At 41.5% G+C, this 27,926-nt stretch overlaps 3 protein-coding genes across 3 annotated transcripts; 2 read left to right on the top strand and 1 right to left on the bottom strand.

The window, feature by feature from the left end:
• The first annotated feature begins 3,559 nt into the window (after positions 1–3,559).
• On the top strand, positions 3,560–10,770 carry six5 (SIX homeobox 5). Its single transcript, XM_076282592.1, has 3 exons — positions 3,560–4,280; positions 5,976–7,555; positions 7,673–10,770. The coding sequence occupies exons 1-3, from the start codon at positions 3,592–3,594 to the stop codon at positions 8,371–8,373; spliced, it is 2,970 nt and encodes a 989-aa protein (XP_076138707.1). The 5' UTR covers positions 3,560–3,591; the 3' UTR covers positions 8,374–10,770.
• Positions 10,771–11,285: 515 nt separating this feature from the next.
• qpctla (glutaminyl-peptide cyclotransferase-like a) lies at positions 11,286–17,555 on the bottom strand. Its single transcript, XM_076282593.1, has 7 exons — positions 16,666–17,555; positions 15,538–15,684; positions 14,856–15,149; positions 13,182–13,343; positions 12,987–13,086; positions 12,780–12,896; positions 11,286–12,528 (listed from the first exon to the last, which is right to left on the bottom strand). Exons 1-7 carry the CDS (start codon positions 16,870–16,872, stop codon positions 12,383–12,385), a joined length of 1,173 nt encoding a protein of 390 aa, XP_076138708.1. The 5' UTR covers positions 16,873–17,555; the 3' UTR covers positions 11,286–12,382.
• A 998-nt stretch (positions 17,556–18,553) lies between these two features.
• Positions 18,554–26,382, top strand: tbcb (tubulin folding cofactor B). Its single transcript, XM_076282590.1, has 6 exons — positions 18,554–19,135; positions 20,146–20,289; positions 20,459–20,552; positions 20,727–20,918; positions 23,135–23,207; positions 24,573–26,382. Exons 1-6 carry the CDS (start codon positions 19,013–19,015, stop codon positions 24,682–24,684), a joined length of 738 nt encoding a protein of 245 aa, XP_076138705.1. The 5' UTR covers positions 18,554–19,012; the 3' UTR covers positions 24,685–26,382.
• Positions 26,383–27,926: the final 1,544 nt, after the last annotated feature.

Raw genomic sequence — 27,926 nt, 5'->3', positions numbered from 1 at the left:
GTTCATAACAGTGGCATGGCAACTTTTCATTCTGATTGTACCGACATGTCGATTAGCATATTGTCTTATGACATATGCTAATCGACATAGATAGATAGATAGATATATCTTATAACTTCACCAGCATTCTGCAAGTATAGGCTGTATATAGAACATGTATTGAAAAATCAACCTTACACCTACACCGGTTACTCCAGCTGTGTACACAAAGGCATAACAGCCATTCTGAAGAGCCTGAGTGAGAGCATCCTATTCACTATATCAATGAAAGGTGGTGCTTGCAGGGTCCTTTTCTCTGCCACTGATGCTTTCTTTATGGACCCTTTCAAGAGAGTTCCATTATCAGCATCATAGTTGGCCCCACAAGACTTCCTTTTTAACATTCCATATGTTATCTTAATGCAGAGGAAGTAGATCGGGGCCCAAAAATGGAATGTTCAAGCATTGTTTGTGTTTACCTTGTTGAAAGGGTCCATACCAGCCTGTCTGTCCAGTCACTCAGTCCTTGATGCTGCCTCCCCAACACACCAGAAAAGAATGCTGCAATGACAGACTGGTAAAACATCAGCAGGAGTTTACTCCAGGTGTTAAATGACCCCAGCCTCCTCAGGAAATAGAGCTGGCTCTGCCCCTTCCTGTAAACCACATCAGTGTTTGCAGACCACTCCAGTTTATTGGTGCAGTCCTAGACACCTGTAGACTCCTGTACTCCCCCTCCTGTTCATCTTTGATAGCCTACACACCCAACAATAGGCATGAGTTGTAATTGAAGTCGGAGGTGTAAAGGGTGCATAAGACAGGAAGTCCCCTATATGCCTGCACTATTGACGACAGTCTCAGTCCTTCAGCCCAGCAAACAACTTTGATAAATAATGAATTACTGTTCAAATATTGGGAGATTGATTAGAAAAGTTTTCCTTCTTAGATAGAAATAACTAAATGTACCGCATACCGGTACAAAATATGACTGCCACTCAGTCCTGTACATAAATTGTATATTTGTTAATATGTCAATTTGTCGCCATCTACTCTATTCTATTACTCTTGCAACTTTTGTGTATGCTTATGTGTGTGCCTGTGTGTGTGTATGTGTGTGCATGTGAGTGTGTGCGTGCCTGTGTATGTGTGTGTGTCTGTGTGTATGTGTGCATGCGTGTGTGTGCATGTGTGTGTGTGTATGTCAATTTGTCTCCATCTCCTATAGAGCCTGACCGATATGGGATTTTGAAGGCCGATACCGATTTCGATATTTGAGTTATGTGTTATGTGATGTTTGTCACATTGCCACGATCTATAATGATCTATAATGATCTTTCTATAACGATCTTTAATGCAAGCAAAGCATTTTAGTATTTAGTACATTTTAGTCAGTTACTTTAATGTAGGCCTACTTTAAGCCTTTGTAGCCTAAACTATGCTCTTCCTTACTTAAAACTAGTCTGGTTTCCAGGCTAACTTGAAACACCTTTGTTGAAATGCAACAAATTGAAGACTAAAACTAAGGAGTAGTTTAGTAGGTGTTTGTTTGGGAATGAACGTTAGCTCAGATGCTCACATATATTTTGTGTAGACTTTTTGTGGTCTTATGTAGGGCCTATGTGCACACCGCCGGCGACTTGAACTTCAAAGTTACAGGAAGTCATTAATTTTCAATGGAAGCCGACTTTTCTCAGCTGCAAAAAGCAGCAAATCCGCTGGCGTCGCGTTGGGCGTGTTGAGCGACCAGAGCGTCAAGCAGAAAGTTGATCAACTTTATGGTAATGAGCTATGATGCGGTTCAGCGGCAAACAACCAGCAACATAGAATGCTGACACGTCAGAGCGGCCAAAGCATCAAAAGCTTCCCCGTACTTTTTGACAAGCATCATTGACAGGGTGGCCAGAGCAGAGCTTCTTTTGCAGCTCAAGTCGGCGGCGGTGTCAATAAATGCATTGTATAAAGCACTGACAGGGCCACCAACGACTGTGAACGAGTCAACAGCAGAAAAAAACAGCAAAAACTGGCAAGCAGCCCGGTGTTTAGGATGTAGCTCACAGGTAGCCTGCCCTGCAGAGTTGTGGCTAACTGCTCCTGTCAGTATGGTCGGAAAAGAATGAGATGACAGTCAAAAGAGACAATTACACTGCTGTTCATCAATTTGCACAGTAGGCTATAACCGCATTCAGGTTTGACAATACACCAATAAAACTAGCCTCCATCACTCAACCAACTCTAACGTTAATGTTATTTTACCGGACATAACATTGGTAAGATTAACGTTCCTGCAGTAAAAACCAAGCATGTCCAATAAACATTCGCAGGTTTATATCGGCTTCAAGAAGAAATGGGAATTACATTTCACCTGAAAATCATCCTACCATGAACAGGGATGGATTACTGCACGTGCCTACCAGGCCCTGGGGCCCAAGGTGTCAGGGGGCCCTGAAGCTCAAGCCATTGCATGGAATCATTGTCTCAATATCAACACAACACAAATTGCGACAATTAGTGGGGGGCCCTTAATACATCTGGGCCCAGGGGCCCGAAAGTTCATAATCCGTCCATGGACCATGAATACATAAACTAGCCTACTCTGTTGCTTGGGTGTCTTGCAGCAAGATGCAGCGCCATCTGGTGGACAAACTACATAACGCCAATACTGGAAATGCAGCCTAAATGAAGGATCAATATTCGGTTTTCCTTTACTGAATTTAAAATATTTGCAGCCAATATAGTTTGGAAAATGCCTAATAGCCGATAATATCACAAATCGGTCGGGCTCTAATCTCCAACCACATCCCCTTGCAACTTTTGTGTATGCGTGCCTGTGTATATGTTTGCATGCGTGTGTGTGCGTGTGTGCCCGTGTGTGTGTGTGCAGGGATGTAGTGGTAAATTAAGAGGTGGGTAAACCATGATTTCTGTGGTCACGGTGAGGTGGACTGTGCCATGCGGTATTGGATTTTTAAAAAAGGCATTCATGATGATGTTGGATATCAGTGGTATTAAATGGTTCCTAGAGTGTAGCCTACATGTTGATTTTTGAATGTTAGAAGTTGAAATTGGTGAATAAACTCTTTCAAGAGGTGGATAACCTCTATTTCTGAAATTTCAGAGGTGGATCTGCGTTTACTTGCGTTTAGCCTCCACTTCATCCACGCGTGTGTGTGTGTGCGCGTGCGCGCGCGCGTGCATGTGGATGCGTGTGTGTCTGCGTGACCAAACGAAATTTGTGGCAGTCACAGGAAAACTCTTCTAATCAATCTCCCAATCCACTACGCCTACGTTTTTTATTTTTGTCCATATGTGAATGGATGTAAGATAGGCTATGTTATTTATTTTCTTTCCATACAAATATAAAACTATTATCCTACTTAGCCTTCTCTCTTCATTTGACTGACGGCCTTTAATTATCTGATCAACATCAAATACATGTTAGGCTATCAATTGTGAACAGCAATACGTTGTGAATCTAGGGGGCTGCCTGGAGAAGGTAACGATAGGGGCGTGACGCTTCAGTCTGGTGGGTGCTGCGGTCTCGTCGACGGGGAGAATGGTAGACGGAGTGAAGGGGAGGGAGGAGGAACCAAAAGAAAAAAAGTTAAACTAAAAATGGCTTCCTTGTCTTCAGAACAAAACGATATTTGCACTAAGCAGCCGACAGAAGACTCAGAAAAATCTAAAATAAAGGAAGAGAGAGACCCTGACGAGGTTTCAGAGGAACTGCTTCAAAGTTTTCGCAAGTCGGAGCTTAGCTTTTCAAGTGACCAAGTGGCATGTGTGTGCGAGGCACTTCTGCAGGCGGGTAATGTGGATCGCCTGTGGAGATTCCTCTCCACCATCCCTCCTTCGGCTGACCTGCTACGTGGCAATGAAACTTTACTGAAGGCCCAAGCACTAGTCGCTTTCCACCGGGAAGAATTCAAACAATTGTACGCAATACTAGAGAGCCACGATTTTCACCCCAGCAACCATGGGTTCCTGCAGGACCTTTACTTACAGGCACGGTACAAGGAGGCAGAGAGGTCCCGAGGTCGGAGCCTGGGTGCAGTGGACAAGTATCGTCTTAGGAAAAAGTTTCCCTTGCCAAAAACTATTTGGGACGGAGAGGAGACTGTATATTGCTTCAAAGAAAAGTCGCGCAATGCTCTCAAAGAGTGTTACAAGATCAACAGGTATCCCACCCCAGACGAAAAGAAGAATTTAGCTAAAGCCACCGGACTTTCCCTGACCCAAGTTAGTAACTGGTTCAAGAACCGACGACAGAGAGACCGAACACCCTCTGGTACCAACAGCAAAAGGTTAGTGAGATGGTTAGGTAACGATAATGTTTAGTCATGTCTTTATCAGCGTTAACCTTTGGGCCTGGCTTCCTGATTTCAGTCTGCATGTGTTGTTAGCATATCGTTCTTTTGAGCTGCATTTTTCCTTTTACAATTCAAAGTCCTCCCAAAAATAAATGGAAGGCAAATGGCGTTCAAGTGTGCTTACGTTAACGTTAGCGTACTGGTGTTACCTTACAGACATTTTAAACGTTAGCTTTCGCTCATTGTACGACCATAGCACATTGTCGGTGCACCTTGAAAACGTTCGAAATGAACCTATAAATCAGCTGAACTGAAAGCTGTTACTGGTGTGGCAAAGACATTGACTGCAACAGTGGCTAGGTTGACATTAGCCAACTTTATTTTCGAAGGTAACGTTAACTCATGTTGGGTTCAAAGTTACATTATGCAACACAGTTTTGTGTTTAAGTGCATTTCACTGAATTGGATTGTCTGCTCTAGGATTAACTCAACTTGCGAAGTTACATTTTTATATAAGGTTAACGTTACATTGTGTCTTCCACTTTGCAAGTACTTGCATTGCTAAGTTAGCCAAATGACAGATTTGGTTTTGATAGCACTTGACAACCACAACGCCATGAAGGTCTCGGAGTGTAACGTAACGATCGAAAGCATGTTGCTTTGTTGTGAAATGTGATCTTAGGTTCCCTGAGTGGCTCAAGTTTCCTGAAATCCTGCACCGAAAATGTCTCCTGTGAGGCATCACTATTCTCGCGATTGGTAGTCTATTATTATCCTGAACGTGTGCCATTTTGGCAGGCGAATCTTAACCTGAAGCGAATGGCCTTTTTATGTCCAGGGCCTACTAAACAAACACAAACAACTTTTCACATTTGGCCACTAGGCAAATACTCGCATGTGTTTTCATTTTAGTCTCTGTTGTTAGCTGTAACGGATTGGATTATTTAGAAGAGACCCTATGGAATACATTCTATTCGATTCGAATTCATGAATGCGGCATAATTTTGCAAACCTTTTCAATAGTGATTTCTGAAATAAGTGCAGTTTGTGGATTCGTGAGAGTATAACACTGCAATGAATATGAGGATTTAGGCTAAAGCATCTCAATCTCGTTTCATTATATCCAGTTATTTGTAAATATGGTCAGGTACATTATAAACCATATTAACATGCAGAAGTGTTCTCCCCTAAAATAATATTTTGAAGACTAGATCTAAGACTAAGATATGTGAAAAGAAAGGTGAAAGGGAAAATGACATTGCAAGTAAAATTCAATATAAATTAAACGAAAATAACACAGATGATACAACAGTTCTGTAAATCGAGGCAGGAATGAGGAACACAACATACAGACACTACGAAATATGTCATTATTTGGTGATGCCTTCTATGCAAATTATATTCTGTTTAAGACATAGGCCTACTGGGCAATATCACATGTGTGCAGAGTGAGGATGGTCATACCATTGTAATCCTACATACATATACACACAACATATAATGACATCCACTGACCTATGACATAATTATTCAGATGTATGAAAAAAACATTGTCAGTCATTAGAATATTATTAATATTTCTATTAATTTTACATAGAGATTCAGACCCTTTGCTTTGGACAGTATTTCCTCTATATGTTTCTGGTCAGTTTCCACTAACCACTCACCATTTTCTCTGTTAACCCACAGTGAATCTGATGGCAACCACAGTACTGAAGATGAAGCCAGTAAGGGAGATTTGGAGGACATCACAGACAAACATATCAATGAGGACTCGATCACGTGTTCCACTGGCTCTCTCATATCCATCTCTGGTACTACCTGCAGCACTGGTGGCCAGCTCATTCTCAACAGCACAGGGGGGTTCCTCACCTCCCCTCATCCTCTGCTTCTCAATGGCAGCTCACTGCTCTCAGGCACGGGGTCAAGTGTCATTATTAACGGGTTGACCTTAAACGACGGGCATGCGGTGACTCTCAGTCCAGTCACTGCCAACCCGCCTTTGCTACTGAATGGAGCACAGGTAATCCCCAAAGGTGTGGGAATCAATGACCTCAGCTTGGAGGTCCCGTCTGTCAGCGAAATGGAAACTCAAGCTACTCTCCCGACTGTGGTACTAAACACCCACACCAGCCCAAATGGAACCATCACCCTCCCACTGACAGAGGATGGGAAAGGATCCAGTGGCACAGCCTCTTCTCTGCCTACGCTGGATTTCATCAACTCCATCAGTGTCCCAGAGGGCCTGGTACTAAAGACAGATGATGGGGTGCAAACTATATCACTGACTTCTGTACCCTCGTCCACCACTTCATCCTCCATTTCCCCCACCACCCCTCTGTCTCCTCTATCTGTGAATCAGAGCGGCCGAACCTCAGAGACCTTAAACCCCTCGCTGGCTGTCACCCCGACAGGAGTGGTCATCTCTAACCCAATGGTGCCTTTGACCTCCCAGCAGCATGAGTTTGTGGTGTTTGCCACCGCTGGCTCGCAGCTGAGTCCCTCTAATTCCATCTGCCAGGTGGTCTCGTCTTCCTCCTCCTCCACGCCACAGGTGTTCTCTCTCCCCCAGGTGGTGCCTTCTATCCAGGGCATCCCTGTCTCTCAGCTGATGCAGCATCACTCGGGAGCCCAAGTGTCTTCCTGTCCCCAGCTCGTCCCTGTGTCTTCCCTCACCAGTCAGCTGCCACAGGTTTCTGTCCCTCCTTTACAAGGTCAGATGCTCCACATAGCTCCGCGCCTTGCCCAAGTCCCGCAGTGTAGTACGTCCACCACCCTCAGCGATGACAACATTTTGTCTGTTTCCCAGGTGGCCAGTAGTCAGGTGTCCCAGGGCTTGACCCTCCAGCTTAGTGATCAGTCTTCCTCAAACTCTCTCTCTCGTTCTCAGCGGCCTGCGCAACAGGTCATTCCTATTTCCTCCCCGACACAAGTCGTCCCTGTCTCTCAGTCGAAAGAACTAGGCCTTGCCCAGTTAGTCCCCGTATCTCTGCCTCAACTCGTTCCTGTGTCCTCCATCTCTGCAGCCTCCAATGGATCCCTTTCATTTCCCCAAATGGTACAAGCTAGCCCTACCCTTTCTATACCATCAGCTGGAGGTGCCTTCCAGATCATCAGTTCCAACCCCAGTGCAGGTGTTGGGGTCGCTCAGGCACCCCTGCGAGTTAACCAGCTTGGATCCCTCCAGAGTGTTGGTCCCACAGCCAGTGCCTCTCCTGGGGTTCAGATCCTCAATTCGGGGATCATTCAAATCCCCTCCAGCTCACCAGGTAAGATAAGCACAGGTCTGTAAGGCTGGTTAAAGTTAGTGATATTTTAAGGTTGATATTGATTCAATTAATTTGAGTAAATGAACAGCTGTTCTTTTCTAATTGTTCTCTCTCTAGGTACTGGTAACTTTGTTCTGACAGGAGGCATGGGGGGTAGTCCCATTCTTAGCCTCCAGCAAGGCAAACTCATTCTTACCATTCCAGCTGGCATCCAGTTCACCAGTGTGCCTGTTAAGTCAATGTCAGAGAACCCTGTCCAAAGCATGGTGACTTCTGACCAGACCCCGGTCATCGTAACTGCAGAGAATCCGCCCGCCACTTCTGCAGCAGTGCCAGCTTCGTCTTCCCTGCAGTGTTCCTCGTTGAGCTACACCAATTCTGCACTGTACTGTAGCCCTGAACCTGGAACACCAGCCAACCCGACCCCCGTAGCTTCCCCCGACACGCCAGACTGTTCAAGCACTCAGACGTCCTCCACAGTGCTGCCGTCCCAGCACGCCTTGAGCCCAGAGAGCATGCTGACACTCAGCCCCATATGCGATTCAGGCTCACAGCTTCCACAGACCACGTGGAGCCCCGCTTCGCTTGCCTCCTCTGCCACCCTCAGTCTGTTTGATGTGCGGGGGAAGGGAGACCTAGCAGAGGATCCCTCTCTGATGGGACTGCCGGCTAGTGATGGTCTGCTACTTGGGACTCCTCCGCCTGGTGGAGACATAGACAAAGAATCCCAGTTGGATGATACAGAGGAAATGGACGGGGATTCGAAAATCCTCACACAACTCCAGTCTGTTCCTGTAGATGATGATTTGGGTTTATAGATCAGCACTCCTAACAGACTTTTTGTGATACATATTGGAGGAATATGCATTACAATCTACATTCGTAGAGGGGTTCTCGGTATAGTGTTGAACCTGCTTTTCTCTCTCTTACTCCCTCAAGTGTGTATGTGTTAGTGAGAGAGAGAGGGAGAGAGAATGAACAAGATTTTGGGGAACATAAAGCTGATATTCATTTTAAATCATTTTTTTTTATTAAGGCTTACTTTGCTCATGTCCCAGTTCATATCAATTTCTGTGACCATGTAAGCTTTTTGTTTTTATTACTGTACTGTCAGGAAAAAATGGACGTATTATAGATGCTGAATACATCCAGTAGACAATCAACAAATTCCTGAGCAGTTAAATACAGTGCCGGTGAGGCTGTCAAGATTATGATTAGATACTGTTGTAAATGAGGGTAAAAAAAGTTAAAGGGTAACATTTTTGTTTAGTTTCATCCATTCTGACTACACTAAAATGCCATCCAGTCATGCAGTGGTCTGTTACCAAGTAAAACAAAGCAGTTGTGATGAAAACAAAGTGAGCTGAGACAGACAAATGGTTAATTGCTTTTGTGAAACTGATTAATGTGATAAATTTGAGTGGATTCAGTAACTCAAGATGATATAAAATCTCAGTCTAACAGATCAACTGACGCTGAATTGGCTGATAAGCCACCCAAGCAAAGAGTAAGCACTAAGAGTCAATGCAGATGTTCAGGAAATGTATGGATGATTACGGTATTGTCAATAATCAGTCACAACTTCCTGGTTGGTTGGTAGATGTATTTTTAGAACATTTTTAAACACTTTAAACGTTTTTTCTATGCAATATCTGGGTTGTCCCAGGGACCTGGATTTCAGTTATGGTGGTGCTATGTGGCATTTTATAGAGGGCTATATCTGAGAGATGACTTTGAGATTGCCGAAGTATGGACAATATATTAGAAATTAGAAATTCAGTGTGGTAGTAGTGATGTGAGTTTGTCTGGTATTCAACATTTGGTCCTAGTATAGACCTCCATGATGGAGAACAAAGCACCTGAGACCTTAACATTGATTGCCTTGCAGTTCATAGGCTACTGCATGCTGCAGTCTCTTCAAATCAGTTTACAGCATTTCATTCACTACTACACAAGGAGAAAGACATCATTTTCTACATTGTTTAAAACATTTAGAAAAAAATGGAACTGTTAAACTATTTCATATACACTACAAAACACATGTGATACACATTCAATTTGAAGTCTTCTCCATTTGTGGTCTCTTGAAACGCAATACAGTGCTTTGCTGTTAAGTCATGGGACTATACTGTCTCAAAAGGATGGTATTTGAATTCCTCACATATACAATTGTAGTCGTATTTACATGTATTAGTTACTCCTATGCTTCTTGATGTGCTCCTTAAATGTTTTTTTTATTGTTCTTTTGTTATATCAACACAAAATATTGACTCAAACTGTCTTGCCAAATCATTTTCTCACTTTCAGTTGAGAGGTGAACGTTGTATGTTGTACAGGACTAGAGTAGTAGCCTGTTCTCACCAGCTCCAAGGAGGACTCCTCCGTTGGGTGTTTTGCACATTTTATTTATGTCATGTTTACACAAATGTGCTACCGTCTGTGGCCTTGTCTATTTTTCTCTTCTGTGTCAAAGACCAGGTGGCTCAACCAAGACACTCCTCTTTATCCCCTGTCTCAGCTGTTTATTGTTATAATTTTGTTTTGTTTAGCATATGTAGTAGTCATATTTCACTTGTGTTCTCTGTGCAGGAAAAGAATGTACTGAATGGAAGTCTACATAGGAACCATTGTATTTATCCATAACCACGTGGTTCCAGTCAAACTACAGTCTGAGTTTTCATAGTTCAAAAATTATAGGACACCTGTCAGTCATTAGGTATGCTGTAAATGTATGCTTGTGATAGGATGTGAACCATTTCCTCGCCAAAGTTGTTGTTTCATTGCCTTTTATATTGGAAATGACTCCTTCAAGCATGTTTGTCTAATCATACTCCTTCATTCATTATACTGTATGGAGATTAAGGGAAAGTGTGTGTTTGCGTGTATGAAATGAAATGCTGTTACAGAATGTAAAAAGTGTACATCTGTTCTTGAATCATGTCTACAATGTTTGTCTTGTTTCCCAGCTGTTTTATTCATCCCTTCAGTTCTTTTTTTCTGTCCATTTCATGGTTGTTGCTATCGTCACATCTTACACACATGCACATAAACATATACTTCCATCAACCAAAGACACTTATTTGAACGGTTTTAGTAAAGGGATTTTTCCTGTTGTTTTTTCTTCTGAAACATAGCTGTTTTTGTACATTTAAAAGGCATTTTATTTTTTATATACAGTTATGTCATTGTAATAAACATTTATAACCATCGCTTAATGGGGGTGATCTTTTACAAAAGCTCAGCATCATGTTGAAATGGTTTACCTTTTTCTAGAGCCTTCCAGTAAATCACAACACCTTTGTGTAATCTGACGTGCTGCCTAAATTCCAGTCAAATCCCAATAGTCTCCAAACGCAGAAACTGGCACGAAGATATGGTTGTACTGAACAGCATATTTGTGGACTTCTGTGTTCATGAAAAAAATGTTAACAGCATATGTCATGACAGTGCAGGGAGACTGCCTAATTAATCTTAAAATATGAATATCTGAGCAATTGCGTGTGTAATATGTAATATTGAGTTCAAAGCAATATGTAGTATCAAATCAGACCATCTTAATATTACATTTTTAATCCTAGAGAGAAAGTGTCAGTAAGTACCTAATATGCTGAATCTAATTCTTTCAAAATCAGTGTAGAGGGCAATTTCCAAAAACATATGTTTCACTGCTCAATCATAACTTTTTGAGATAAGTTTGTCAGGGTATAGAGCCTTATTGTGTACATTTAACTTTCAGCTGCCAACATATTTATTTTAAAAACAGCTAGTTAATGACAAAGTAAAGTACATAGACTCATGCCAAATGTATGTGCCAACAATTGTAAGCAAAGGTGGTGGATCACTATGTACACTTACAAAGGCTCCAATTAAAACAACAGTCTTTAGCAGTGTTTGACTAAGTTGGCCCAAGTGTATACATGTCTTACTTAATGGACTTCTTCCATAATGTATAGCTGTAATTGCACTGTCACTGTGTTAATTCATCATAACTACTTTTCATTCTATTACTATTCAATTTTAGTCTACTTATCGAGTCAATTTGAGAAAATGTCTCCATTAATTATAAACTGCTTACATATATCAAGAAGGTAGAATGTATAGCAGAGGTTAGTGTGAGATATCTTCACAGTTTCTTTTAAGTTCAGTTCACACTTGGTCTAAATAATGTGAAACAGGTATAAAAAAAAAACGGGATTACACCACCACATAGAATAACATAAAAAAGACCCGCTGTACTTCCAAGAAGGGCAAATTGTTGACATCTAATTATTCTAAATATTTCTAATTTTTTTAACCTTAAACACACATGTAGCTCAGTTGTGGAAAGAAGGGAGTGGGGAATGCTGATTCAGTGTATACACAACAATCTTAAGAAAACAATAATCAGCGTATTTCCTCCCATTTAGCTGGTAACTTTCCAGTATGTGCTTTTGTGAGCTGTAGTACCATAAAAAGGTTAGCACAATCCTAGTCTCAAGGACATGATGAGACATGACTGGCACGTTGTGAGGAGACATCAGAAGGACAGCTGCTAGTGCAATGAAGTGAAATCAACCAAAAACAAGGAAACTGTCTGTTCACAACCTTCTCACAACTTGACAACAACAGAAACCACTATTCGGCCTCCATAAATCAAATAGTTCTGCCTCCATAAATCAGATTGAGAATTGGTGCACAAAGTTCAAACTTAATTCGACCTGAACATGTGTCCATCCAAATGAAAGTCAGACTCCAATCACAACTTCTTGGCAGACACATAGAGAGGTACGTACTTTCAGTATTGCAGTGTTCCTGAGTCAGGCTCTGTGTGTGTGTGTGTGTGTGTTATTAAAGGCCCAAGTACTCTGCCAGGAAGATGGCCATGATTTTAGTGAGGTTTTCCACAGTGGGCCGGTGCATCCTCTCCTCATCATCCTCCATTTTGTGCCAAAATGGTGGGAATGGCGTGGGTATAACATGAAGCACTGGAACACCTGATGGATTCACAGAGAATGCCTTCATCAGAGAGGACTCGTACTTCAGAAGCCATTGTAAATGTTTGCCAGAGAATAAGACTTTGATTTTTGATTCGGATTAAACAGAAGCATTTGTGATTCAGATAAAACAGCACTAGTCCCCCAAACAGTACCATCTTGGCTTTTACTCCATATTATAGTTTTTTTTATTTACCCTCATTTGACAGTGAAATAAAGACAGTGAGAGGTATGAAGATTCTCATACTGACCCCTATGTAAGAAGGGGATATGGTCGTCCTGCACAGGGCCCAGATACACATCCTTCCTGAAGTAGCTCTGTTCAGACGGGTGGGAAAACAACAGGCCCTGCCTGTGCAATCTCTTCTCTGAGAGGGGAAAAGACAGTGAGAGCATGTGGTGTTATGGGGCATTCCATTTATACAGCCTTGCTAAAAAATATAGGAGTGGGTGATTACCTGCAGCTATGAGACGGTCAAACCAATGAGCTGTGTTGTCAAAGTGATTGACAATCAGTGGATCAGGCCCACCCAACAGGTCCAGTAAAACAAACAGATCCTGTGGTTAAAAAAAATATGAAGTCCTTGTAAATATATAATGGACACAACAGGCAGCTATGAAGTATTGAGTGTGAACAAAAAACAGATCCGTACCACTGCTTGCAGTAGGTTGGTGCGAGAGGTGGGGGCGGGATACGGTGTGTGGGCCATGCGCTCAGCCAGGTGGCGAGAGCCGTAGATAGAATCAGTGTCTGTCCACTCCTCAAATGCCTCTTCTCCATCAAAAAAGACCAGCTGAAGGGTCACAGCAGCCCGCTACACAGAGAGAATTAAGGGGTTGGTTAGACTTGAGCACATCGGATTTGTTTAATCTGTTTTTACATTTTGAAATATTTGAAATACAGCTGATCTTCCTCTCCACAAATGAACTGGATGGTCAAAATATTTAGTTAAAGGTGCTCTAAGCGACGCCACACGTTTTTTAGGCTAAAACATTTTATGTCACTTACTGCAAACATCACCTAACCATCCACTAGCTGTCTGTGTCCTGAATACACTATAAAAAAACACAATCTCTATGAACAGCCCAGGCTCCAAAACCTTGGCAAACCTAGCCTATAAAATCATAACAAACTGTTCCAGCAAATCACAGACGAGATGCACGTTTAGTAGAGTTTCAATTGCACGGGAGCAGCACGAGAGGGAGGTGGAGGAAGTAGCGAGCTAGCTCTCTGTTTTGTTTGAAAGTCAACAGAAGTGACGTTACCCAGCATCGCTTAGAGCACCTTTAAAGAAATTTTTTTTTCACATAGATCTCTGTTTGTCAAGGTCACAAGTACTGTTGGTACGAAACTCTGTGACCTTGACAAACAGAGATCTATGTGAAAAATCACCAGAATTCTCCTTTGCGATAATAAAACAAATGCAACTGCTTGTTGCCCTTGTGGGGAATTCAGAGACATCATATGTTATCTGGTGCTATTTCCTCCTTAATAAACTTTTGTGATTGAGGCATAACGTTGTTACGCATTACTGGATCCATTGGCTAAAGGAGAACCTTTGTTTTCTACTTCCACAAGAAATGGCCTGGTGTCCCACTTCTAAGTTTTCTTATTGTTGGACTTCCAAGCTAATTGCTATAGTCACAGGAAGAAGATACTACAGAACTATCCTATGCAGATTTTCAGAACACTACCATGACTACAAGCATCCAGTACAATATGCACAAATCCAGGTTTCAGTCTGTCAAGCCAAGTTCTAGCTACTTTAGTTTAACAAGGCTGTCCCAGATGTTAGTAATTATGTTGTGGTTTGAAAACTGGTTGAACACTCAATTTTCTTAATATATTCTCCACATGTTCAGTCCAGTGCCAGCACTGAAAACAATTATTGAAGACAATGCAACAACCAAGTGTGTCATTTGTCACAGATGTGCTGAATTTTGCGAACTATTCTCAGGATGTGAAACACACAAACGGTGAGAGTGTGTCTGCAGTGCTGGGTGGTGCTTATTTCTTTTTTGCTATTTTCTTTTGGGGGGGGGGGGGGTCTGTATTTCTCAGTCATTTGTAGTTTCATTTGCTTGATTGAACATGGAAGTAAATCCAAGTATGGAAGGAAAGAAGGAGACACTGAATTGTAGGCCTTTCCAACACGTTAGCGAGACTTCTGCATCATTAATTCAAAGTGCTGCACTGGAGATTTTCCTACCAATCGGTGTAAGATGCAATGAATTTCCACAAGACACCAAATACCCTTCACAACAAACACCAGTCAATAAATTCATAAACCATTTTACCTAAATACATAAACTTAACACAACCGTACCTGTTGTTTAAGGGCGTTCAGCTGCACATCTAGAACTGTAACAAGTTCAAGGATCATGGAGCAGGGAACAGCTGAGTCGCTCGCCCCCAGAAACACACGTTTGGGGTGCTTGGGGTCCGGTGGGTAGAACTTGGAGTCATAGTGACAGGCCAGAAGGAGGCGTCGGGGGGCTGAGGGGTCCAGTACAGCCAAGACATTGGTGAATGTGACCAGGCCTCGTGGAGTGGCTGATTTGAAGAGGTCCTCCTCGACTGTCCAGCCCGTCAGTAGGGACGAGAGCTGAGACTTGATGTGCTTAAGGCACATCACCAAGGAAACAAGAGCAGGAAAGGTAGGAGATGCAGTTTCACCTTCTCAAAGCCATAATTCTCACTAGCTGAGGTGTTATTAAGATCCAGAAATAACAGTGCCAACAAACCCTGTGTGTAAAAGATGTGGCACAATCTGATAACGGCATTTAAACTAAAAAAAATACTCATTGGACTTATATATACCGGTAATATAAACACATAAAGTATAATGATCCTGACTCGATTCACTTTTTGCTTAAAAATAACACAATTATTGTAAGATTTGTTATATTTTATTGAAAACAGAAGCTACTCAGAGTGTAAATGGCTTTGTGTATTGAGGATGGTCACCTTCAGTCATTGTAACTGTAATGAGTACAGTATAGTCTCACCTGTCTCACAGCTTGGCTGCCTGGTGTTCCTGGAAGCCTCTCTATCAAGAATGGCCTCAGATGTTTCTCCCACAGACGTGATATGTCTACCTGGGCAGCTAGTTTGCGCACCTGGGCCAGGGATAACTTGCTAGGCTTATGATTGAGCTGGAAAGAAAATATGTGGTTAGGAAACCAAATTTACAATGCACATTATTGTCTCTGTCAACTTATGTTATTTTTATGTTTATACCCAAGAAAACAGAATGTCAGTAACAGTTTATACAACACAGTATATTTTTTAAAGTATAGTTTTTAAATATCTTTCAAGTATATTTTAAAAGGCCATTAAAAAACATCAAAGCTTTAGAATGCACTCTGTTTAGAAGTAGCTCATCCAACTCCAGCACACAGACATGAGAATGGCTGGAAGGCCACAGACTTCAGAATTTTTTTTGTCGCTCACGTACAGCATCCAGGATGATAAAGGAAGCAACAAGGAGGAGATTGTGCTGGTAGATTCCTTCTGAAGTACACTAATCATCTATTCAGGGTTTGGAGGTGTTTGCCTCCAGGCTTTTTGACCAGATCACACAGACAGCTGTTCAACCTCTCTTCAAGCTGTTAAAAGTTGCTGAGTGTGTGGGGATTGCAGTAGACTTGGGGAAATGGTTTAACACGCTTTCTAGATGTCAACTAGGTCCAGTCTCCAGAAGGGGGGGGGGGGGGGGGGGGGCATGGTATTGTAGGAATGATTTTGCAAAACTTTTCAATTTCAATTTCAATTTAATTTCATAATTTCAACTTATAGAGCACCAAAACACTACACATGTCTCATGGCGCTTTACAGAAAGCTGATTTTGTTCCCTGGTACCATTATTTACTGAACTGGTGAAATCCATTATAACCAGTAGAACAGGTACCTTAAATGTTGTGACGGATACCACTCTCAAATAGTCATATGAGAGAACTTAAAGCAGTTAAGTCATTCAATTAAGCTGCAGCTGTAACCATTCCATTCAGGCCCTATCTGCACTTTGTGCTTCATAGCCTATGCATGTTTACAACTTTATCTTGTAGTTATGAGTGAGTTTCAAGGTAGGATACTGCAAAACAAAACACATATTATCAAGTAAAAGAAAATCTCACCTTGTCTTTGATGAGATCTGCTGACAGAATTCTGGAGTTGGTTGCCTCATTTGACAGGTATATTCCCAAGATCATAGCAAGCACAAACGCACCGCAGAGACAGATGACCAAAACCCGCATACGAGGCATGCGGACTTGTTCACAAACGGAGGTCGTTCCGCCGTTACCTGTATGTAGTGCCTTGTATCTAGAACTATTTCTCGGCATTTTGTACACAAAACACTGAACAACCTTCCCTACCAAAACACAGCACAAAGGAAATTTGCATTGGCTGCTGCAACCACTCGACTAGCTACGTGTGCTTTGAACACGTCAGTAGAACATCAGAACGAACGGCAAGGTGATTTTGGGAAACGGAACAGCCCTTGTCAGAGGTTGCTTGACAGTCATGACCATTTTGAAGCCAAAACCTTGTCATTGACAGGCTACTCAGAATTCACTGGAAAAGAAAATGTGCACGTTACGTTTACTCAGTCTGCTTGTTTCAACACTGGTAAATTCTTGTGTAAACCCCCTACACACTGATGGTCCATGATTATAGGGTTGCTGTTACTCACTGTATGACATAATCGCCATTAATTTAGTCATATTAAATGCTAACTGCCCATGCATTAAACCTTCCAGCTTCACGCTAATCTCAGCTAGCAAGCAGCACTTCTCAAACGATAGATGTGAACCAAAGCGTCTAAGCTACATCTGTTATGTTTAACCATACGCACAAGACGTACATTATTCACAACAACAAAAAATGACCAATGTCTTAACGAACCCAGGCTCTACAACAACAGCAATCATATTCAATGTCTCTGACCACAGCAATGACAGCGTTAAAAATGTAGTTGTCTTCTTCTCTTTTTTTCAGCTGTTCAGAGACCTTTTTAGTACATTGCTGCCTCTCTGGTCAATGCGAAGAACTAAACCTTGGGAAACGTGGGCTAAAACTATTTTTTGAAAGAAAAAAGTTCTGTGCTCTCGGTTTTCAAGGAAGAGTGCATACATGTTTTTTTGTGCATCTGACAAGGTGTGGACATACACTTGATCCCCTAGGCTTACTACAATTATTTTAGCCATGTCCATTATTGCATTGTTTTGGCTGACTGAAGCTTAAAGCTATGCAACTGTGTATTCTCCTCCCCCTATACCGGTATATTGAAATAGGAAGTTAGTTATGATGGGCTTTTATTGGAAAATCACCCAAACCATTGGAATGCTTAGCTGTCTACAAAATGCGCAATTGATACACACAAGATGCATAATACACTGCATTAAATGCATTTCAGTTAGTTGGTCAGTTAGTCAACTATACCAATTGAAAAAATCAAATAAAAATAAGCATAATTTCCAAATATGTGTAGCAACCAACAGACTTGTTAGGCACACTTTCTTTTTGTGTAAACCCTACACACCAGGTTGATTTGAATGCACTGAACCAAATGCATTCCACCAAGTGACATAAAGTAGTATAATAAAAGATAATACGACAAAATGAGTTTTCCTTCCAAAAAAAGAAGCGAAAAGTGTGTGTGTGTGTGTCATAGACTGTGTGTGTTGGGGGGTGGGCTACGAGTTTTGGCATGCGCACTACATAAGAAGCCTATATTTATAAAATTTGTTGTACACTTTTATCCAAGTTTAAAGTAAAAATCAGAGATTGTCAAATTGTATCTCCAGGTTCCAGCTATACTTCCACGTGGTTATGCTGCTATGCTACTCATCTTCTAACATTTCCGGGTCGGAGCCCTCCCCTGATTCGCAGAAATACTGTTTAAGAAATACGTTGTTGATTGGTTCTTATTTCAACCGTTTGATAATTCGTCAATATGATTGGTTCGTGGTTGATTGTGGGTGGGTAGAATATTCCAGAAGTCGTGTTTACGGATAGCTAAATGGGAGACGCCCATATCTTTTGCTGCGTACGGTGTGTTGTTAGCTTACGTTAGGTGGTTTTGGAAGTGCGCACGGTTCATAGCTAACTTACATCTGCTTACATGCAAGCTCAGTACGGGCTGCGGCACTTTGGATGTTCCATGTAAAAATCTTGGTGGCTAACTATATGGGTAGTAGCTTTACGGTGTACTGTACTAGCAAATACTGACAAAGTTACGCAGAAACGTAGCATTAGCATTCCATAGGTAACGTTACTTTACCCAGCCAGGACAGCAAGCCGAGTTATCAGGGGTTCTTATGCCATAGGCCTACCTAATTTCTTCTTATTAGCCACACGTTTCAAGTGTTACGTTAGTGAACAGGAAGGTAACTAGTTGTCTAGTTAATCACGTAACGTTATTCTCTCCCGTTACATTTGGCTAGCAATTTCTTACCTAGTTGGTTAGCATCCGACATAAAGATGGAAGACAACGGTATATCAGTCATAAGCAATCCAACAGTGGCAGTTCGTTTGACTAGCACTCTTTCTGAGTTTGAATCAAATCGACGATTCAATCGGGGAATCACCATTGCAGAATTCAAGGTAATATCCTCAGACTATGATGAATTGTTATTAAGGAAGGTAAGCAGAGGCTGTTGGATCATGATTGAAACTGATTTTATGCTTACGTTTTGTTTTATGGCCACGTGCTGGTAAAACCTTTCCATTTGATACGTTTTTGGTAACCTAGAGGTTGGCATAGGTAGATGTGCTATTTCATCTGCCTTGACCAATTTCTGTCGATCGCTTTGACATGGAATGACAACGACAACGTAGTGTTACATGTTTCCCCTGGACAGCTGTAAATCCAGTGCTTTCAAAGACGTTATTAGGATACTTTATTTTTCAGTAGACTCATTTAGATGTTGCTACGACATAGTTTGTCGCGTTGCACCCATACAAAGGGCTTATATGATCAATTCTGTGGCTATTGCCAACCCTGAGGGGGATGTATAGCCTGACGAGCCAGGGATGTAACCTCTGCAGACAAATTGCTGCACAATGGCCATTGACCACTCCCTCATCATTATCCAGCCCTTTCTTTTCTTTTACTTAGGCTTAGTAATTACCTTAATTTGTATTACTTAAGATTTGGGGGTACAAGTATCAACAGTGGCATATGGCAAGTTGAAAATGTCATGCCTACTTGCAGAGGGGAGGATGTTGGTACTCTGGTAGATGTGTGTGCCTTGAAGAAGTGAACAGTCTAATTTGCCACAAATGTCTGGCTGAAATTGAAACAATTTTCTTTTTCTTTAAATCCTTGTTTCCTCTTCACCCTCATTGAAATAAAAAAATGTGAGGATGCTCTTTCAGTATGCTGCATTACTGCTGTGTCATATTGCACAACTGTATCAACTCACTGGTCTTGATAGATTTTTCCTTACAACCAGGATGCATAGGAAGGAATAAGGTCAATTAAATGATCTTGTTCTTCATTACTGTTCTGGCCACAAATAATTTGTAAACTACATGTGGTTTGTATGTGCACAATTCTTTTGTAAATTTGTGACTTTGAATACAGTATTTATTTTTGTCTGTATATGTATCAGTGTAAGTTGGAGATGGTGGTAGGCGTTCCATCATCATGTATGGAACTGCAGCTGTTCAGCACCCAAGACAAGTTCCTGCTGAAACTCGAGGACAGTGATGCTCTCTTAGGCTCGTACCCTGTGGATGATGATTGCAGGATACATGTAAGACTGAATACTCAGTTCTCTCCACCCAGTTTGTTCCATATCTCCTAGATCGAACATATAGAAATAACGTAAAATGTAAAACTCTGTATGACATTACAGGACCGATATGAAATGTTTTTTTGTTTGTTTTTTTGAGATTGTGAAATAAGTCTTTGAAAATATGTAGGTTATTGACCGCAGTGGAGGTCCGAACGAGTTCAGCGATCTGTCAAAGGTTGAGAAGTTTGAGCTGCCAGAAGACGCCTATGAGAAGAGAAATGGTATGGATCCCCCTCTAAACTAACAGATTTATTTTTATTAGCGACTGTACAACATACTAAGGGCTTCTATTGCTGCTTCTAAAGCACAGTCACAGTACTAAAGCAGCCATAGCATGACCGCGATATCAAGCTCCTTCAGATGGTCTGATTAGATTATTAATTTTCTCCCCTCAGACTCGGCACGCTCCTTCATGAAGAAGAAGAAGCTTGGCCGGTTTAATGAAGAGGGTCAAGCGAAACAGGAAGAACTGAAGGCGGCAGCAGAGGAGAAGGAGAAAGCTGCATGTGCCAACATCACCACCGGTAGTAGATGCCAAGTCAAAGTTGTCGGGCAGCCTACTAAGGTCGGCACTGTGATGTATGTAGGTAAGCAAGCCAGACTTTTCCCCATTGGGATTTGGTTTTGAAGATTGAAGAGCAGAAGCACTATATTGTCAAGTTTTGCTACATGTGTGTACTGTAGTTTAACATAGCTATGACAGCGCTGTTGCAATTTTAAAATCATTGTTTAGAAAAGCATTGATATTTAGATTAACCATGCATTTAAAATACTGTAGTTAAGTTTGAATGCTTAAAACTGGGTGTATCAAATAGAAGACTTTAAGGATCCGATATTGAAATGTTGATAAAGATGTATAAGACCTATACTTATCAAAATCTGTCATACCTCAATGCTTTCCTGTTGTTCCTCCATGTACATGAACTTACTCCAAGTTTGACTTTGAATACCATGCAGTCATGGTGACTGCTTTGGTCAAAATCTATGTGGTTGTCATTAACTGTCCACCAGGTCAACTGGGTGGCTTTGTGGACAAGCTTGACATCCATGAGCATGTCTGTCCCTTGCTTGTCCTTGATGACATGAACACCCCAAGCACAATAGACTTCATGTCCATTACACTCCTTATACACTCCTTTGATCTACAATGTCTAGCCCACCTACTCACAAAGCTGGCCAAGAACTTGATCTCATTCTCACTCAAATAAAAACCTAACTAGCCAAATATCTCACAAACTACTAGTCGCTCTTTTACTCATCGGTATAGGGACTTGATATCGGCAAGTACACAAAAGTAAATACACATACTCGCTTTGAAAAAATTAAAAATGGTAATAATCTTTAGTCTACTTAGTGGCTTAAAGGTTGTATCAGCGATTGCAGGCCCAAACATAAATGATCACATTCAGCTGATCTTTCCTCGTGATCCGCTAGCTGCCCGCCCCATCAGAAGGCCGTCAAAAAAAACACGTCTCTGTAGGCAGCCTAGGCTCCGAGATTTGGGGCCAATTGCACAAAACTAGGATAAGGGATTAAGCCAGGATATCTTGGTTATCCTGGCTCAATTTATCCGTGATCCAGTTGCACAAACGCGGCATAGGGCGCAGCAGGATATGTTATGGTATAAGTTACCATGGCGATTTATTCTGTGGAGCTAGCCTGCTCCAGACCAGGCTAAGTTTCCAGGCAAGACCAGGCAAGTCCCTCCACTCGGCGGCCATATATCAACGTTTTATGGGCACTCATCGGGTACAGTCTTTGGGTCGAACTGCGCGTGCTCAAGTCTTCACGACACCAATCTTGCTCCAGCGGCGAGATCACAACGCATGATTGGCACGATGTCTTCACAACACACCATATGATTGGCTCAATGTATTCACATCACACCACATGATTGGCTCAATGTATTTACATGTCGACGTTTTGCCGAGGAAGGGGTGGGATATGTGTAGACAACGGCCATATTGGCGTGACAAACTAGCCCCATGCATTTCTATGGAGTATTTTTTGAGTGCTGTGTCTCCACATTAGAAAGTCTTTGGTTTTACATATGCTACTCTCCATTCCCGACCTGTAATGCGACAATGTGATGTCACGGGAGTGTCTAACCATTTTGCGCGTGGTGTTCGCGGAACTAGTTGCAATATTCTCCTAAACAGAGGTGTTGCTGTTGTGAAAAGGCTATTGCTACCTACTTCACACCGTAGAAGAAGAAATGAAGCCGCTCTAGTTGCCATGGTGAATTAGTGAATCTGTGATCGGTGGCAGGGTCTATTTGAGGGAGCCGTGAGCGTGCACTTATCTAGGATAGGTTTCACCTGGCTTGATGAATCCGTGTCGGCTCATCCTGGCTTGCTCGTTGTGCAACCAATTAAGCCTGTACGCTCTTGTTTTGGATTCATTGAGCGCAGCTTAGTAACTTATCCCGGATGTCTTAATTCTGCTTTTGTGCAATAGGCCCCTGTACACAAAAACAATAGACCGCAACAGTCTACCAACCACTCAAAACCAAAATAAATAGTGTTCCAACCAATCACCGACGAGATGAGAGTTTCAATTGTATGGGAGGGAGGGGGGAGTAGCGAGCTAGCTCTCTGTGACGTTACCCCGCCATCTCTGATACAACCTTTTAAAGAGCCATTTACTGACAAAGCGAAATGGCCCTCAAAGGCTATCCTTTATACTGTTTTGTCGTAAATTCCAGTCTAAATCACTCTGATTAACACTCATTATTATCCAAATATAGACCCTAGATTAGAGATCAAATGTAACAGATTTTTCCCTCATTTGTTATTGTTTTCAGGAACGGCAGACTTCAAACCAGGCTCCTGGGTTGGAGTCAAGTATGATGAGCCACTTGGAAAGCATGATGGCAGGTATGAATAATGTGAAATAACTCATTGCTGCAACAGGTGACTGAAATTTCACATCTCGGTGAGAGTGTTGCACAGTGAAATGTGTAGCTGTTGTCTCAGTATTTATGGAAAGTGTGTAAACCAGACCTAGGCAATATACGGCCCGCTGGCCAGTCCCAGCCCACATACTGCTTTTGTCCAGCCCACAACATGGTCGAGGAAAAAAAGAAAAGCTGTGGCCACACTGTTCTTTACTGCAAACCTAAATGTAGCCTACTGCTATTAACTTCAAACCAACCGAGGGCGTCGTCTACACTTGAAATTGATCAAGACCTAAACATATTCTTCACAAACTTCAAACGACAAGCTCAATGATGACGCTGGCAAAAACAATCCATTAAATCTTAATAAATATGGCAAAGAATTGAAAAGCGGACTCTGAATTTTGTGCGTGTAACACATGAGACATCTCAGTGTCAGTTCAAAAGTGGAATGTTTAACATCAACTTCAAAGAATAGAAAATTACAACATTTGGAGACGAAGCATGCATTACAAAGTTATGCCATAAAGTTGTCTTCGTGCATAAGAAAAACAGGCTACATACAGTATGTGAGGCAGTTGACAAGATGCAGAGTAAAGTTAAAGTTGACACTGCTTTTGAGTATGAGTTGAGTATTTAAGAAAGTAGACATTTGATTGGCAAAAAAGCTGTTAAAAAACAAGCATACGAATGGGCTTGCAAATATCGCATTCGGTAAAGTAGGCTAATCTGTCGTGTATCGATAGGCTACTCATGTAATTCAACATGTACCACAATGCTTCCAATGGGTGGCCCGCGGCTTACTTTATCACAGTCAGTATGGCCCTCTGGGGAAAATAATTGCCCACCCTTGGTGCAAACAGTGCTTGAGGAAGAAGCACCTCTAATTCTTTCTTTAATGCCTTGTTGCGTAAACTTGTGTTAACCAGTCATAATACAAATACAAATAACTGAATAAATTAAGCTAGATTTAGTTGTCATGTAGTAGTCGTAAGGCCTCTGAAATAAGGCAGATTAACCATTGGACAAACTTTCCCATCAGCTTCCTGTGATGTGATGAACTGTTTGCTAGCTTCCTACATAATCTTCACACCCCTAAGTACTGAATACGTTTATCTACAGTTACTTACTTAAGATGTTAGAATACCCCAAGGTGTTAAGAGAAGAATAAGTACTTGTAAGCACTGTAAAGTAAGGTTCTATCGGGTGCATTTGTGTCACTTAGCGATATGATTTTGCACCAGCAGCAGTAAAAGCTTGCATAAGCCTCTGAGGAGCCCTTTGTTTGTGCACTCTGGAATTAATTCCTGTTATGTGTTTTTCTGTTTCTGTCTATGTGTTCCAGTGTGAATGGGAAACGGTATTTTGAATGTGAGCCGAAGTATGGTGCCTTTGTGAAGCCCACATCAGTGACTGTTGGAGATTTCCCAGAAGAAGACTATTTGGATGAGATGTAGGTCAAGAATGATCACATATCCAAACCATCTGGCAGAGGAGTTGTTTGCTTGGAGGGATGGACTTTGTTGACAGAAGTTTTGTATTGCGGCTGAGAGCTTGATATGTAACTGTCATTGTAAGTGATTTTGTTTTCCTTTGTTTTGCTGGTCAAGAGCTACCCTTGTTATAACAGAAATAAATCTCAATGCTTTTGGAATAAGATGAGGTCTGACCCTGTGACAAGTGCACATTTCTTTAGAAACCTAAAGTAAGTAAGGTAGAGCTGTGAATAAATAAGTCAGTGTAAGTCTGTGTTCACAATTAATAATAATTACACCTAATAAAGCCCTTGTGTTATTTTTCATAATCTGTTCTGAGCGTAAATTGCTGAGAGGGTATCAGCAAAAATGATTTTGCAGTTCTATTAATCCATGTTTGATTTCCTGGAAGTGCGGGCAGAATGGGTAGAAACATTTTGGGCACCCTGAAAATTCTCATCCACTACAGTAAAATTGTGCTTCTTTGCATGTTCCTCTAGGTCCCTTCCTGTATGTTGTGTATACTGTATATTAGTGATGGCCAAATGAAGCTTTGGTGAACCACTGAACCACAGCAGTGTGAACCTAGCGACACTAGCTGAAAAGCAAAAAGATGGCCGCCACACATACATTTTTCAACATAAAAGTCTTTAGGAAACCAATATTTTTGGTTATATATACTGGTTTGGGTAAGGACTTTTATGTTGAAAAATCTACATGTGGCAGCCATATTGGATTTTTTCATTAGTGTTGCTAGCTTCACACTGCTGTGGTTTAGTGGTTCACCAAAGCTTCATTTGCCCATCACTACTGTATATATGTATACTGAGTAAGCTCTAAGGCAACCTCAAAGTAACATAAGACTTCATGATGTTCAAGGCAAGCATGAACTTTATGTGTAACGAAGACGTAACATTAGCTATGTTTTTGTGTGCTTGTTTAGACTGTGAACAGTAAGTGTTCCACAGAACTACAGCCCTGCTGTTAGAGTGGAACAGAACTAGTTGATCTGTTTTTACCTTCTAATTGTGTTACAAGGATTACACTTTCCGCACACTGATTCAATCTTCTGAAACATGCAAGAATTGTAATCAGATTTGCTCAAAATTTTGATCAGGGATACAATTTGTCAATATCAACGTGAGCATGATGGCTAGCCTTTGTGAGGCTCATCACATGATTTCTAAGAATTGCACCACTAAATTTTGTTCCCAAATACCATCCCCTCCCGAAACCAGTTAGCTTCTTGTTCTGCCCCGTCTGCAGTCCAGACAGACAGGTCTCTGATATATGATAAAGACCTTGGCTTACTGTAGAGTTGGCTCGGCCCCATTATTCATTAACTTTTATGAATGTGCACTAACTATCCAATGAACATAATCATGACGCTGCTCTACGGCAGTCAGATTGATGAGCTTCTTTATGCATCCCCTTTAGCACTATCTTTAAAACAGGCCTCACTGAATGTGTTGAATGACTCGTGCTCTGATTTTGGTGATGCATGACATTGACTTTTTTATTGAAAATATATTTACATCAACTTGCACTGGGTCTTTTTTGTACATGATTTGCCTATGTAAGTTAATGGTGTTTTGAGCTCATTTGTCTACATAATAATCTGCCTCAACCCTGTTAATATCTTATTTTCTTGTTAATTGCAATTAAAACATTGAACATGCAGTTGTGCCAAATTGTAAATTAGGATATACTGTATAACACTTTACCATGGCTCTCTACTTTATACATTTAACCATGGCTCTGAAGGCTATGCAGAAACAAAACAAAAGCACCTTTAAGATCAGTCAAGGTGTATACTAAAGCCTGAACCTCCAATACTTAGACAGTAGGGGCAAAGAAAACTCCCTTTTAACAGAAAGAAATCTTGAACAGAACCTTATCTCCTAAGGGTGATGGGGGTGTATCTGACTGTGACTAGGTAGAGAGATGGAGAGAATGAGGTGTGGAAAAAGAGAAAGATGGAAAGAAGGAGAAGAGAAAATTACGAGCAGGCAGCTGAGTTCATACATGGATCAGGATAAGCATATCAGCGTACAAGAAAGGCAGTGGAATCAAATGAGATGGAGACAACTACTGGATCCTCCACATTTATGGGTGCCACTGGCAAAAATGAGTAAAAAGGGATAAAAAAAACAAAAAACACCATTTAGCAATTTATCTTAGTGTCACACTGAACAATGAGGGAAAAAAATGCATTCGGAGTGGGGAAATAACTATTTTTAACAGAAACACGTACCACACTTATTGGCACCCTGTATGTAATACTTTACCAATAAAACAGCTCTTAGTCTTCCGCTTTGACATCCCTTAAGAGGAAATTCAAAGCAAGGAATTTGAGACCACTCCTCTCACAGAATCTAGATCCTCCAGATTTCTAGGTTCTTGTGCATTCTCATCTTTAAGCCACCCCACTGGTTTTCTATGGAATTCAGATCAGGGGACTGGGATGGGAGTGGCAGAAGCCTGAGTCAATAATGCCATTTTTTTGTTGATCTGGACATACTGTATATTTTGGATCATTGACCTGCTTGGTGATCCTATCATGACCCACTTTTGGAGTCTTGACCGTTTTTGATTGTCCAGGTATTTCATGGAGCTCATGATTTACCATAATGAGGTTCTCAGGGCCTTTGAAATAAAAAAAGCCCATATGCCCTCCACCATGGTTATCAGTAGGCATGGGGTTCTTTTCACTAGCCTTCTATGTGTTCCTAACCCACCTTGAGTGTTTATTGGCAAAAAGCTCAATTTTCACTTCATCTGACCAGGCGATTCCAGGCAAAGTGACAAGAACTGCTTTTTATAGGCCATTAAAATATTTAAGCATGGAGGTCACTTATGATTTTGTTTTTTTTCAAAAGATTTTGATAACCCCAGGATGCTGGTTTCACAATGTATTAAATCAACATATTATTTGTGAAAGAAAAGATATCACAATTTCAAATGTTTCAACACTTAAGCCATAAGTAAATCAGGGCTTAATCATTAGATATGTCAGCAGAGCTATTAGGTGTGTTAAGCCCCCAACGTCGTCTTCCAGGCAGCGCTGCATGGGTTAGGCAAGGGTTAGGGTTAAGGTTAGGTGCCTTGAAGTCGACGGTCGCAGCCCTGCCTTGAAGTCGACGGTGAGAGCTTAAAACACCATCGAGCCAAATATTACCAGAGCCTTTGTATAAAGCAGAATAATGCAGTAATGTAGCTATTCA

Source organism: Alosa pseudoharengus, unplaced genomic scaffold (assembly GCF_046254945.1).
Source record: "Alosa pseudoharengus isolate Yale_2024_CS ecotype anadromous, Long Island Sound unplaced genomic scaffold, YU_APseudo_1.1 YU_APseudo_1.1_scf_13, whole genome shotgun sequence".
Taxonomy (NCBI): domain Eukaryota; kingdom Metazoa; phylum Chordata; class Actinopteri; order Clupeiformes; family Clupeidae; genus Alosa; species Alosa pseudoharengus.
The sequence above is the reverse complement of the archived record's forward strand: the minus strand, read 5'-3'. Positions and strand labels throughout refer to the sequence as shown.

Bases quoted from the DNA above. Each gene is read 5' to 3' on its own strand.
- six5 (XM_076282592.1), top strand. From the start codon at position 3,592: ATGGCTTCCTTGTCTTCAGAACAAAACGATATTTGCACTAAGCAGCCG. The intron at 4,281-5,975 runs GTTAGTGAGATG...GTTAACCCACAG, and splicing joins TCTGGTACCAACAGCAAAAG to TGAATCTGATGGCAACCACA. The intron at 7,556-7,672 runs GTAAGATAAGCA...TTCTCTCTCTAG, and splicing joins AATCCCCTCCAGCTCACCAG to GTACTGGTAACTTTGTTCTG.
- qpctla (XM_076282593.1), bottom strand. From the start codon at position 16,872: ATGCCGAGAAATAGTTCTAGATACAAGGCACTACATACAGGTAACGGC. The intron at 13,344-14,855 runs GTACGGTTGTGT...CTCTCTGTGTAG, and splicing joins TGAACGCCCTTAAACAACAG to CGGGCTGCTGTGACCCTTCA. The intron at 13,087-13,181 runs GTACGGATCTGT...TTTTAACCACAG, and splicing joins CCAACCTACTGCAAGCAGTG to GATCTGTTTGTTTTACTGGA.
- tbcb (XM_076282590.1), top strand. From the start codon at position 19,013: ATGGAAGACAACGGTATATCAGTCATAAGCAATCCAACAGTGGCAGTT. The intron at 20,290-20,458 runs GTAAGACTGAAT...GAAAATATGTAG, and splicing joins ATGATGATTGCAGGATACAT to GTTATTGACCGCAGTGGAGG. The intron at 23,208-24,572 runs GTATGAATAATG...TATGTGTTCCAG, and splicing joins CTTGGAAAGCATGATGGCAG to TGTGAATGGGAAACGGTATT.